The 14,768-nt window shown below is 31.8% G+C and overlaps 2 protein-coding genes across 2 annotated transcripts in view; both read right to left on the reverse strand.

Moving 5' to 3' along the window:
• LOC114931813 (uncharacterized) overlaps positions 1–4,263 on the reverse strand; it is an 8,694-nt gene extending 4,431 nt beyond the window's left edge. The window contains exons 1-5 of the mRNA XM_029303967.2: positions 3,576–4,263; positions 2,798–2,939; positions 2,273–2,428; positions 1,036–1,296; positions 264–433 (exon numbers count right to left, since the gene is read on the reverse strand). Coding sequence (XP_029159800.2) covers positions 264–433; positions 1,036–1,296; positions 2,273–2,428; positions 2,798–2,939; positions 3,576–3,800 — 954 coding nt within the window. The 5' untranslated portion in view covers positions 3,801–4,263. The remainder of the gene's footprint in view (positions 1–263; positions 434–1,035; positions 1,297–2,272; positions 2,429–2,797; positions 2,940–3,575) is intronic.
• Positions 4,264–4,658: 395 nt separating this feature from the next.
• LOC114931797 (uncharacterized) lies at positions 4,659–14,149 on the reverse strand. The gene is given in 25 exon segments (XM_085487358.1): positions 4,659–4,893; positions 5,652–5,981; positions 6,138–6,297; positions 6,425–6,796; positions 6,887–7,093; positions 7,420–7,617; positions 7,832–7,977; positions 8,066–8,206; positions 8,286–8,445; positions 8,523–8,753; positions 8,855–9,085; positions 9,486–9,792; positions 9,794–9,963; positions 10,187–10,364; positions 10,674–10,798; positions 11,166–11,317; positions 11,439–11,566; positions 11,681–11,838; positions 12,019–12,256; positions 12,359–12,490; positions 12,579–12,694; positions 12,856–13,024; positions 13,109–13,218; positions 13,482–13,644; positions 14,086–14,149. Coding segments are annotated over 25 exon segments (4,617 nt in total). The 5' UTR covers positions 14,146–14,149.
• Positions 14,150–14,768: the final 619 nt, after the last annotated feature.

Genomic DNA, 14,768 nt, shown 5'->3' on the forward strand with positions numbered 1-14,768 from the left:
AATATTTAAAATCAGAATGATAGATATACATATACAGTACAATTATAATTAAAGGTAAAAAGAATTAATATATAGCGGCTTCTATGCAACGATTTTGATGTAGTGTTTAATCAATTAATTTTCAGAATGTTCGAATAATAATCTTGTTATTGTAATAAAATTAAGACTTGAACTGCATAACAGCGCCAAAGTTGTTTGCATTCTTCAAATCTTTTTTCTTTGATTGGACGCGAAAAATACGTGAATATGTGCCAAGTACTCACTTTGATATGAGTCATCCGATGATAGTAGAGATTCGACGAGGCTGTGAACTTCTTACCGCAGACAAGACACTGATGAGGTTTTTCACCACTGTGGATGCGTTTATGCGTGTTCAGCGAGCTCGAGGTTGAGAAACCCTTGTTGCACACCATGCAGACATGCGGTTTCTCTCCTTCAATTTAATACCATTCCTGAATTACCGCGTTGGTCCTTCGTGTTTTATATGATTTCCGACTTGATATACATATATACGAACAACGCGATATAATGTCCCTTTCTTCGAGAGCATTTATCTCGATCGTCGAGCAAAAGTGATCGCGATTTCGCGTATCATTTCGCTCGCATATCAATATATATCTTTATATATATATATATATATATATATATATATATATATATAATTGAAATTTTAACGATTTAATTTTTTTCTTCACGAGAAAAATTGTATATACATACAAAATCTTTAGAATAAAACTATCAAAATTAATTGCTTTTTGCAAAAATATAGTTTCGCTATTCTTTGCGCATTGAGATGAGATTTATCATTGATTGAAATTGTGTTTCGTGAATTTTTTATATAAATAAGCTTTATCAACTTTTTTTAGATAGAAATTTTGCCAAACAGAAATGAAAATTTTGCGTCGATTGGCAGTTTACGTTAACATTGATATTTCGAAGATATTTGGAAAAAGCGAAGCTTTTTACTCCGCTATTCAATGTCTCGCGTGCGCAAAAACTACCTGGATGTGTTAATCTCAAGTTCTCGTTTCATACCTGTGTGTGTTCTCATATGTCGTTTCAGAAGAGATGGCCGGTCGAAGGATTTGCCGCAGACTTCGCAAGGCAATAAAACCCTTTCCCCTCTTTTAATCGTCGTCAAGATGCTGCAATCGAGATGATCACCGGCCAACGACAAGGTTGATGATGAGGATTCCTCGGATGTTGATTCGTATTCATCCACCTCGTAATAGGAGTGTGATATCGGTGGTAGAGAATGATGAGCGAGTAATGTCATCGACAAGTCCAACGGGGATTCTATGTAAGTAAGAACATTTCGATCTCAAAGAAATTCAAAGGTTCCAGAATTTTATGAAATATATTATAATGAAACGAAGAAAAGGGACGAAGAGCAATTTCTCGAATTTTCTCATTTGATGCAAATATAAACGCACAAATTTTATTCGAGATATTTTACTTCATATTTCGAATATTATAAATCCAAATTAAACAATTTAAAGTTCCATATATATGTGCAATAAGTGTGTTGAGGATATATACTAATCGATAGAAACTTAATACACGAGTGACACGATGGAAAATCTTTTATGTCGGAGAGATACAAGCCTGAGAAAAATTTCGAAATAAATTTTAGCGTAAAATTATTTGTCTCAATCGACTGAATATTATTCGATAATTATTAATATAAAAAAATTGAAGGAAGATGTTGAAACTTCTCGCGTTAATTCATCTCCTCGCGAATCGACCACCGTTGCAGCCGTTTAGCGGTAATCGCAGTGCAATCGGAAAAAGAACAACAAGCTCGCCGAAAACGATCTGAAATGCAAATACGCGGCGGCATTTTTGTCGGACGGATCACAAAGCTCCGCGATTTCCGATTCAAATGCGTAGACCGCGCACGCCGAAGATATAAAGGACAGTACAATGGTCGCAGTGTAGCCATATAGATGATCCTTACAGTTACAATGTCCGAACGCGGCGTTCCTTGTGAATTTTCAGGACAGGAAATTGCTAACAAACTAAGTGCAGGCGATAAATTCAGTAGTGATGGTTAATTTATATCGTTGGAAAGGGTTGTTTCTCTATAAAAGAGAAAGGGTAGTAGACATAATCTAAATATATAGGGATGATTTCAATATTCCATCATTTGTGTCTGATTAATTTTAGATGTGTAAATATGCATAATTCACATACATATTTTACTGTTTATTGATATAATTAATGTTTAGAAATAAGTTCATCTATTGCTCATACGTTGCTTTTTTTCACTCACCGTCTAAGATAGAGTCGATCGTACACCTGTAGATAGCCGATCTGGAGCACACGTCGTGCGAGATGATAACGAAATCCTGCTGGGTTGCTGGTAGAAACCAAGCCACTAGTTCTGTGTCCGGTTGAACATCCTTTATTACTTCGAATATAGGTTCACCTAAAAAAAAGAAGAGAATGAAAGTGCTAGAGCTGCAAAGTGTCGAAAAGAAAAATTATTAATATCGCATCATCACGGATAAAAAATATGCTGCATAATTTTCAAACAGAATAATTTAATATTTTAACAAACGTTCTCTTAAGGATTTCTCTTCTTTTAAAAATTATTATATTTGTTGAGAGAGGAAAAGAAAGAGGGAGAGAGCAACGATAAAAGTTTTCAGAAAACCGGAGAAAATAGACGTTAAAACAATATTTTCAATTCCTTTTTTCGTATTTTATATAAAATTATATTAATATTATTTAATTAGCAGTTATATTAACGTTCTGGATTTAAAAAGCTTACCTCGAATTGTTTTTTTTTACTTACCCTTCACCTTTGTACCGATCAGATTAACTTGCTCATCGTATGACTGAACAATACGAAGAAACCTTATCCAATTGCACTGACGCTTGTTAAGATTGTAGTTGGAGAAGAAGACCTCGTCGTAACAGCCGTATTCGCGTCTGATCTAAAACCGCATCGCTTTAATGAATGGCGATCATGAGTATTGACTGTATCGAGAGACGAATAATGCATATATTTATATCGAATTCTTTTTCGATAACTTTGACAACTGATAGAGATCATATTAATTTTTTTATAGCCAATATAACATCTTTATTATTTTTGCGCCGACAAAATGGCTGCATATTTCTATAACTATGACGTTTCTTTAATATTTGATAAGTTAAATAGAGATAGGTATAATAAATAAGATATGAAAAATAAAATAACATTAGATTTTTTAACGTTATACTTTTAAAATAATTTATAGCTAATCTTTCATTTAAAAAATTCGCCACGCATCGAAAAGTATTGTAACTCCTGTTAAATTATGATTCGGGAAATCTACTTATACAAAAGCTATCGTTTCTCGCAAATAAAATTATGAGTAAAGATTATAAATTAATATACATATCGGTATGTATATACACATTTTTTTAAAGTATTATACTGTTTACGTGCTATTTGATCGTTCTGTTGTCAAAAAATGTGATTATAATATTATTTATTAATGCCATTCAATGGAATGTAAGAAATTCGTGTAAATTTCTTAAAATATTATAATAAAATAGAATAAAAATAGAGTTATAAATTCACTTACGTCATTGTCATCAAGAAGAGAGTAAAGGTCAATCTTGTCAAATCTGATCGATCCTTGAAACGGGTAAATCAGAGTTCCCGATGGGATAAACACATTCGACCATACCGAAATTCTTACATCCGTGACCAATGTAGCCGAGTCATTTTTGAAGAGGTTTTTACAGGATGACTGATCGTTGGTAAGGACCAGAGAGAATTCTTTAGGTATTAAGACGCAAGTTTCCATAACAGAGACCCGCGCGAAGAGTGTATTTCGGGAATTCACCACAGCGATCTTCACTTGATTGAATAATTATTTGCAGTACATCCGTGCTTGCACATGAACAAATCGCTAAGAGGATATTTTATATTGTTTTTACGAGAACATCAGATTCTCTTAGCACGCCGTGTGTTGAACGAGAAGCCCATTGCTAATGAGAAAAGTCCCGGCACGGATTGACATTTAAAACTTCAGGATCCAAATGTTCTCCAAAGACGATCCGATTAATCTCCGCGAACTGTGCTGTCGCTTGTTAATTAATACGCGTAATTAATACGTCCGCGGCGTGTACCCGGTGCAAAATTACACGTAAACGTATACGAGAGTGCGAACAAGTGTAGAGAGAGAGAGAGAGATCGCTCGTCGTGCAAGGTGCAAGGCCCTCGGTCGACTGGACGGGATTAACCGACTGATCTTGACCTTGCGACGGGTTACCAGCATTTGCTACCGAATGGTTAGCCCTTCCCTCTCTTGGGACCACCTTTTCCCACCCATCGGTCCCAGTCGCGGCCTTTTTCATCGGCGTAGTCGAGGTATAGCCTTAGGGGTACTCGACTGGCTTCGACTGGGTTTCTCCATACCTCATCAGACCGCGTCTGCCCGGACTCGCTCGAACCACTGCTAACAATATCTTCGATTGAATAAAACGCGAAAGATGCTCACAGTTGCAAGAACAAAGACAATAAGGAGCCGGTTTTCGGGGTATTCGAGATGTTTGGGACGTCATTACTTTCTTCCTCATTAACTTCCTTTGGTTCCATCGAACGAAAAGTAACAAACTTGTAAACATTCGCGCGTGTATATAATCATGAAAGGAGGCATGATTTATATCGACGGAAAGCAGCATCCTACGCCAGTGCAATCTTCACCCCACCACATGCACTTGGCATGAGTGCAACCTGGGTGTAGAGCGAGTGTCGGTCTGTTCAACCGGCTCAAGGAAGCCGGTCGGTCATCTTCCTCGTCCTCTTCGTCGTCTTCGTCGTCACCGTCATCGTCGTCGTCGTTGTTGTCATCTTCTTCTGCTTCTACCTCGCTCTTCCACCCATTCGCGATGATGCTTCAAAGAAGCGAGCCCCACGTGGGCGCACCTGTCGTTCTCTCTGTTTTCTGTCTCGATCCTTCTCGCGCTTCCTCGCCTTGCATTTTTTCTTTCCTCCTCTCCTCTTTCTATCTTCTCTGGTCTCTCTTCTGTGTGTTCTTGTCCTTCCTACTGTTTCCAGCAAATAGCCGTCATCGTACCTTTTTCTTTATTTTCGTTACGCTTCCCTCGGGCCTGTCCTACCGATCTGCTGGCAACCTCACTCTTCTTCGATCGCTTCTTCTCTCCGTAAAGCGAATCCTTTTCGCCCTCCGGGCATAGAGTGGAACCCTCGTGCTCTCTTTCTCGGGAGAAGAGGAAGGGTGAAGGAGAGTTTCCTTTTTCTCTCATTCATCCTTCCTTCATCTCGTCTGATTCGCACTAGTGTCTGCGATGTGTCGTCCCTTTTGTTCATCCGTTTTCAACCAGAACCGTGAAGAACTCGAATATGCGCAGCTGTCAGGAAATTATCGATCGTAATATATCATAAATCTAAAAAAATTTTGAATCATATCGAAAAAAATTGTACAGAAGTACAGCAAGTGTACCTGAAGTGTATTCATGATGCAGATATCAGATATTTTATTTTTATACTTAATTATCAGTATCGCTTTCCGTGATTAGATTTACTCTTTCTGACGTTTTATCGTCAATAGATTTATTTTTTTTGCTCCAATCTGCAATTTTACATGCAATAGATTTTTAAAAAATGTCTAAAAATTTGATTAAAAAGATACAATATTTTTGTTAATAGATTTTTAATATGTGCCAATTTAGTCTTCGTTAACTTACGAAATCTATTCTTTATTTTCTTACAATTAGACTTGGATTGATTTAGTCTCGACTTCTCCATACGATTTACGTTTTCTAATTTTTTTGTCTGAAATCGTTGCTCATTATATGCACTATGCAAATTTTTAGATTTAACCAAATCGGGCGTTGTATTTTTGTTTTCTGTTTTTACAAGTATATCATCAGCAATATCTTTTTTCTTTTCTGTTGTAAATTTTCCTATGCGCACCTTCCTCTTTGCCATAGTTACGTTAGCTTTCAAACTTTCTCGAAACCTGATAGAGCATGTAATATTATTTTACATATCTAAATGTCTCGTTAATTTTGTGTGTTTGTAAAACTATTTTTGTAAAAATAATTAATTTCTTTATCATAGAATGATACACTTTGCCAATACATAAATATAATCAAATTATATAATTGCACATTACCTGACATAAAGAATGGAACCTATAATAATGCAGCATATTAAAAATAAAATTATAGCCAATACCGAATAAGCAACAAATTCTTCACTCGGCATCCATCCAAATATCGGTCGTGTTAACTTATCCTCCATCAAATGAGTACGCCAGTTTGGAGGACCGAGAACTTGTTGTAGTTTACATGTTATTTTTATATGTTATATATTTTAATTTATATAATTATACATTATATTTTAATTTCAAATTATTATGGATTTAAAAAAAAAACATTTGTACATTAATTCGAAAACTACCTTTAACGCGAATCATATTTGTCGTCCACTTGAAATTTAGATCAATTTGTTCCACAATACACTTCCACGTACCATGATGAGATCTATTTACAGCCGAAATGTGATCAACATTTACAGCTACAGGCAACGTGATACCATAATCTTTCCATACTCTATTATCAATCATCCAATAGATCTTCAGGTCAGAATATACGTAGCCAAGAATAGCACAATGACACATTACATGTACAGGTAGAGTTTCGCGAATTATAATGCTTTCTTTAATTGGAATTACTGCCAGAGTTACGACTTTAAATATCATGTATGTTCCATCTACTCGATGCACAGTAAGAGTATATACACCCGAGTCATTTAATAATGCTCTATTTATTACTGAAAAAAATGACAAGTTCACGTTTCTTATCTTATAAAAAAATTATTACATATTAAACGTATTAATTAATTATAATAAATATTGCATACTAATATCATAATTTTTAATTTCTAGTCTGTGCTGTTCGCTTTGAAGAAAAATTCCATTATGAGACCACTGTATTTCCGAATCAGACGATTCAGCTTTGATGGCATTTACGATATGTAAATCCGAGGAAAGTGATACCGATTCATACTCCTTCACGGTAAGAGCAGTATGATTTTGTGTAATTCCTCTTTTTATTAAAGTCGTAGTATCTACACAATTGAGATAAAAATTATCAAATTTTTAAATCAATTTGAGATTTCGAGGAAGGAAAAATAAAAGCTACATAGTAAATATTCTGTTTTATTTGTCTGGCAATGAACTATTTAGAATTAGCATTGTGACAGACTAATTTCTTCAAAATATTAAAAAAGAAAAAATATCGGAAATTAATTTTAATTCGGGAATTAAAATCAAGTACATAATGGAAATTCGGTGAATTAAAATTATGTACATAACAAATTCGGGAATTATCTTGTGAACTTATTAAAAAAATAAGAAGGGATATTAGACAAATGATATTATAGTTTGAACATACCATCAGTTACATCACCACAGGAAATCATATTGCAACGACCCATCATGCTATTAGGCCCTATACAAGGTTCACCCCTTACGTTAGGTTCCGGTGAATTGCAATATCGTTTTCTGGTCCCTATGCCACCATTACAACTAGCACTACAAATCCATGGTCCCCATTCCGACCATCCACCATCTATAGGAGGACCATCTATATCTGCATGCAATTAAAATTTTTAATCATTACATGCATGTAACTTATAAAGTGAACGACATACGATTCGACATTTTTTAAATTTGAATTGATAATTATTATTTTTATATATTTTATCATAAATTTTTAAATTTGTGAAACAATATATAAAAATTCCTTATTTGTAACTTTATTTTGAAAGTTTGCATAATTTTTTTTTATTTTTAATTATATATACCCGATGGTATGCAATTCGCGCTCCAAGTGGCCCAACTTCCTGGATCCACGGCGAGCGAAAAAAAATAAAAGATGAGCGGTTGACGGTGCACATAATGAAACACATTGGTCTCGTTGCAGAATACTTGAATTGTACTTTCAAACCATCTTTCGGAAAAAATGACAGAAAATCGTAAGTAATTAAATTAGATTGGATTCAGTGAAATTTACATAAATGTACTTTTAACCGAATTACTTTATAGTAATATTTGTCCAGGAATTCGTGGTAAATATAGGCTTAGGTGCTTTCTGTTTGTGATAAACCCTAACTTTAGGATATGTGTTTTTTAAAAAATATATCCATCGATCCCGTTCGCCGAGCGTGAGCGCGTAAAATCTGCAAAATATAATTAACGGTATATGAATGCAAAAAAATGGAAAGGCTTTACAAAATACATATTCCGATATATGATTACCCTGGTGTTGCGGGCAACAAAAGTAGCGGTATCAGAACGACACCTTTGGCGCGTATCATCAGCACCAATTTATTAGGTCTGATCAGCTCTTCTTTGGACCACGTTGATAATGGTAATATTCTAGTGTAGCGATCGGTTTGCGTGTTCTCTATATGACATCCTACATACGAATGCGCGTAGAAAGATTACATCAAAGATTTTGAGAGCAAGTGTACTGATTTAGACAATAAAATATACTTGAGGCACAATCGAAAGCAACGCCTATCGTGTGTCCTTTCTCGCTATTATAATAGTAATAGACGGGTAAAAAAGCTTTAGCCGATTCGGAATGTTCCCATTCGAACAGCGGATTCGCTGCTCCTTCGTAATAAAGGAGAACACGTCCTCGAGGTATGCGTATAATAAAACTACTCCACTTGCCAAGGTATAACAAATGCGGCAACGTTTTCTTTTTCACCAAAATTATATCTATAGTATATAGTTAAAAGATTAAGAGTAGGAGATTAGGTAAGATTCAACGGAAGTGAAAGATTGATTCCTTCTACTGTATATAATATGATGTAAATTACCTTTCTCTTCCGATTGATAATAGAGAAGTACTTTTTCATTATCTAAAGCTCCGATCTTGAGGATGTAACGGGAATTGAATCCGTCATCAGCAGTAAACACGAACGTTATGGAATCCGGTTGATCAGGCTCCCAAGCTTTTAATGAAAAATGTAAGCCTTCTGTACGATGTTCCGGCAAAACGTATAAACGACGCCCAATGCCGTGTCCTTTTACAAAAAATGTACACTCCTCTATGGTATTAAAATATCATTCTATAGATTCAATATTTTAACAATGGAAAAAGAGAAAAAGTACACTTTAAAAACGAATCTTTAAATTTATCGTAATAAAATTTTGATCCTTTATAATTATGTGTAATTTAGAATATATTAAATAGACATTTATTTTTTATTCAAGATAATTTGCCAAAACTATTTTTTACGAAAGATCCTGTAAATAGTCATTATATATTTATAGTCACATTTTAATTGCATTCATTTTACTGCTGTAAACTAATTTTAATTTTTATCAATTTTAGAAAGATCTAAAAAGATATTTGTCACGGTTATTATTGAAAAAAATATTCATTTATTTTTTATATATACTTTTCTGTGCAACAGTTTTTTTTCTATGCAACAGCTCAAACTTTACCTGGTTTCTCGCAATCTCTTACATCACAAAGATCTTGTGGAACTAATGGATCCGTCGTGTAACACCATGTGCCAGCAATATTACGCGATGGATTTCTACAATAATTGCTGGCATTTCGTACATTACGTTCCGGATAAAGACTATCATTCAAATATGTTCGGTCAACCATGTGGACAGGTTTGATGACAGTAAATTCTGATTGAGATGACACCTTCGGCGATAAACCTGATAATAGTTTTGTAAGTAATGACTAACATTCTATTAAAACATTTTGTTTTAAATAATGTTTCGAACGAGATTTTACGCAAAATTGATCTCTGAATCTTAGCAGGAATTCTCGTTGTTAATGATACGTTCGGTTTTTGCATTTGCATTTGCTCGAGATCGTAATCGCTTAACCATTTTGCGCAAATTCGATCTGAACGAGTCTTTGACAGTGTGCCTATGTAATCATTAGCAGTTCCCGCCATTCGACATTCTACAAAGAGAACGTATAATTATTTAATTAGACCAAAATTCATAAATAAATTCATAAATTAAATATATAAAAACTCAAAATTTTATAAATTAACTAAACATTTAAAATAAAGAATTTTACATTTGTTGTGTATAGTAAAATAAACAAACGTATTAATAATGTTAGAATTAATCAGAAATATGTTAAAATTAATTAGAAATATATAAGAATTAATTATAAATACCTGAAGATCTACAAATCCGTACGTGACAAAATCTTTTTATAACATCGAAAGCATGCGAGTCGGAAATCGCGTAGCAATAAGGTCCATTAGGATCATGACTTGGATTTCTACATCTATTTAAAGCTTTCACTATAGATTTATCGACAAAATTATTTGCTATTTTCTCATCAGGCGGCACCTAATAAAAATAAACTATCTTTTATAGAAAAAAAGATAAATAATCTTTTCTACTATTATAGTATTACACAATTATTTGGAATGATATTAGACGAAAGAATAAATTTTCCAACGGCATAATATATATATAAAAGAAAAAACAAGCAGAGATAAAAAATAGCTTTACGCATACGTACGTATATGTACACATACACAATCATCGATATTCCAAAGATTGTCAAATAAAAAATTTATAATATATAAAGAATATCACATAGTGTAAGGCCATTCTGTGAGAAATATAGATATGTTATGGAGAAAAAAATGAAACCTCTTCTGCTATCCATGGTATACATGGAAGTTCTCTTGCGCTTGTCCATTGATTTCCTTGATATTGATAATCTGCGATATTATGAATACAGTTTGGAGGCTGGGGATCTTCTATCGCATCTATCGCTATTTAGATTTTTCAATTAAAACGGGGGTAAATTATATAAGTTCAAAAAAAATTTCCAATATAAGTCACACAGCATAATTGTTCGTACACACTATATATTATTTTAAGAATTTTTCGTAATTTTTTGTATAATTATTCTTCGTAACAAGATTAATTTGAATCTTATTAATCTTATTAAATCTTTCTAAGTTAAATATTAACAATTATTTTAGAAATTAGAGGGAAAATAATTGAGTAACATTACGAGAAATGTATTTCAAATATAATATAATATTTAAATATTATTATTATATTATTAAATATATAATATTATTCAAAATATACACATAAATATAAAATCTTTGATAAAGATATTATCAAATTTACCATCGGGTGAACAAAAAAATGTCCAATGTGCTATCGTTTGACTTCCAATACTGAACCAACGTAAAGTAATCAGTAGATCATGATTTATTTTTAGAATCTCTTCACTTCCATATGTACGTTGCGAGAATAAATATAAATGTGTACCAAAGATACTATAAATAGATATTATAAAAACATTTTTTTTTAACATTTAATATTTATTTTTAAAAAAATTTGTTATAGTCAACAAGTTTAAGTATTTTTCAATATAAGTGCATTGTAATATATTGATACCTAATAGTAAATTCTTTCCAATTCCAATAATCTATTAATCCTTGAATTATAATTTCTTTCAAATACTGTTTCACTGACTTCTCATTCTCCTGATATAACAAGAATGTGACGTTGTGTCCAATTTTTATCTGAAATAATTTGATGCGTTTGATTTACACATTTTATGCCTACATGTAGTTTTAGGTCAAAACTAAATATTATATACATATATCAGGAACTTTGAATATTCTTTCCAATTTTACCGTGAAACAAGGAAATAGCGACCCAGGACTTTGATATAATCGTATCTCTACATTACGACTAGCTCGAAGATAAAATTGAAAATCCTGTGTATCATTACTTTTCTGTAATGGCCAAATTCTTAAGAATTCATTTCCAAAAGTCGTATGACTTTCACAATCTAAATATAATAAAAATTTAATAGAATGATTTAATAGAAAAGTAAGAAAAAATATAAATAAATTAATTTGGATAATTTTTTTGACGTATTATGCACTTAACAAACATTTTCGAACATATTGTTTAATAATAATTGCAATCTATGCTGTACAGATATAAATTTATGGATGTTACATTATACATTTTTGACAAAATTCCATGCTCCACAAGACACCGGTGCCCATGATGCCATAGTGCAAAAAATTGTCGGGATATAAACTCGAAATACTATTTGTCATTCTATATTCATCCATAATTAATGGTTTCGACACACCATGTATCCCGAGTGATATGAAACCACCGCCCCATGTAATCCATAGTCCAGTCCACTTAGAACTAAGTAATATCTCGGGTGTATTTTCATAAAGGCTTTGTTCATCCTAAAAAACACATGCGTTAATCAATTCTATCAAATATTGTGTTACATTAATGATGATTCTATCATTGGATTTTTTGACTTTAAAAGTACTGTATGCACTCACATTAGTAACTGGATACGTCTGACCGCTAACTGTATTTGAAATCAAAAGTTCCACTCCAGCTTTCCACTCTTGAGCGATTTTCTTGGCGGAAGATGGAATTGGAAGTACACTTAATAAAATTCTGGCTTCCGCCTAAATGCATCCGATTAATTTCATTATAATTACGATTTGTATTACTTATAGTAAGAGAATGCATCTATACTTAACGATATCCATATACATTTTGTTCGTCAAGAGGATTCCAAAGTTTAATCCAGAAAGATATGTTTCCATAAGTGCTGTTTAATCTTGTTAATATGGAATAAGTTGATGAATTTCTTGAATATGTTAAACAATCTAAGACAAAAATATTTAGAATAATTAATTATTAAATTTAATAGCATTTTATTAATTTATTCAACTTTAAATCGATTGTAATTATATTGAAAATTATCTACTCTTTCGATTATTTTAAACTAAAACTTTTTTTTTATATTAGGCAATATAAAAATATAAACCTTTGTCATCGCAAAAAGGAATGTCGCAATATTCTTTTTCTACCAGCTCGAAATTTTTTTCTTCCACGTAACACCAAGGGCCACTGATGTCATCGTCTGGATTTCTACAGAAATTATTTGCCTTTGCCCTTGATCCATCCGGAAAATACTTATTATGAAATTTAATGCTCTAAAACCAATTAATCAAATAATGAAGAAATAAGAAATAGATTATTCCATTTTGCGCGATGACAAGATTAATTTTTTTTCTTACTTTTGCATTACCGAGTTTGTATCTTTTATTCCAAGATTTACATTTTCTTTTTGAAGTGCTGAAACTACGAGTTCCGCCGTATTCAGCTCCTGGTCCCGTTATAATACAATCTAATTATATAATTATGTGAATTATATCGGGTATTATTAAATACATTTGTTATACATACCTATATCGTCTCTTAATAACTTAAATAATAAACTTATTATTAATTAAATCTATCTTGAAAAATCGTAGCAACGGATTTAAATATGCAAAAAGTATTGTATCTTTTATTTTTGCGAGAAGATTTAAATTTTTTAGATAAAATAATATATTTAATTATTAAGGACAAGTTTGTCTTATCATTAAATGAATGTAACTACAAATTCACCTTTGTAATTACAAAGCGGAATATCGCATTCATCATCGATAACTGTAGGTTCTAAGGTATAACACCAAGGACCTCTTGGATCTTTCGTAGGATTTCTACAATAATTTTTAGCAAGTTTCATGGACTTTTCTGGGAAATTTGCATCAGTTATATCTGCACTAATCTAAAGCGAAAAAATTAAGAAGATATTAATATATTTAACATTTTTGTAAAGAATATTTAAAGTACCTGATATACGTATTTAGTTTTGACCGAAAACTACATGTATATAAAATATGTCAATCAAACACAACAAATATATATATATAAAGAAGTTTTTATTCAAAATGGAATTTTCTATTTATTTTCAAAATGATGTAAATATTTTCCTTTAATTATACTAATATGCATAAAAAAGTGATAAAAGTTTGTATTATATATAAATAAATTAATATTACAATATACAATACAATATATAATATATACAATAAAATTATATAAAATATAATTATATAATTATATAATTAAATATAAAATTTACATCGTTATGACTTGATTTTTTAAATTCTGTTGCGAGAAAAGAAAAATATAAAAATAGAATAAATTAAAATATCAATGAACTAACTTTATGAACTGGTTGTTGAGCAGACCACGATTGGCATCGTAAATCACCAGCAGTAGTCATAATAAAACCTTTATATTCGGTTCCCAATTGAGATAATTTGCATTTAGACAAATCAATATTTGATATATTATAAACTAGAAAACACCAGAGTCATCAAAAATAATAATAATTCCATATATAGGTTCTTCGTAGATGAAGAACAATAAACAATGTCAAGATCGGAAACAGAAAGTATCCGGAGAAATATATTAATATTTAAAGTAATATCTTTAAAAAGATTTGAAAAAATATATTATTGTGTAAGATTTATATCTCACTGCTTCCAATTTATAAAATCAATCATTGACTGTTCTTCCTTGCAAAATTTCGCATGATCTTTACCTGAATCTGCAACAATCAAACTTAAAATCTGTAGGAATATTATCGTTGCAAAATATTGTTCAAAACACATATCGAGCTTTGAAAAAGCGTAATAAATAAACAATGTTATTTATCTGGGAAAAACGAGTCTATAAAATATTTAATTTGTTAATTCATAAAAAGTTTTTTTTCCGCCCGAAACATTTGTTTCCAGATGTAGTCAATTATTGCGGTGATTCGACTTTTGTGATTCATCTTTATTTTTTATCTATCATTTTATTACATGTATAATTTTTTAGAGTAAATTGAAACTGCGATAGTAA

Source organism: Nylanderia fulva, unplaced genomic scaffold (assembly GCF_048542155.1).
Source record: "Nylanderia fulva isolate GAGA-0341 unplaced genomic scaffold, ASM4854215v1 Scaffold54, whole genome shotgun sequence".
NCBI classification, from domain to species: domain Eukaryota; kingdom Metazoa; phylum Arthropoda; class Insecta; order Hymenoptera; family Formicidae; genus Nylanderia; species Nylanderia fulva.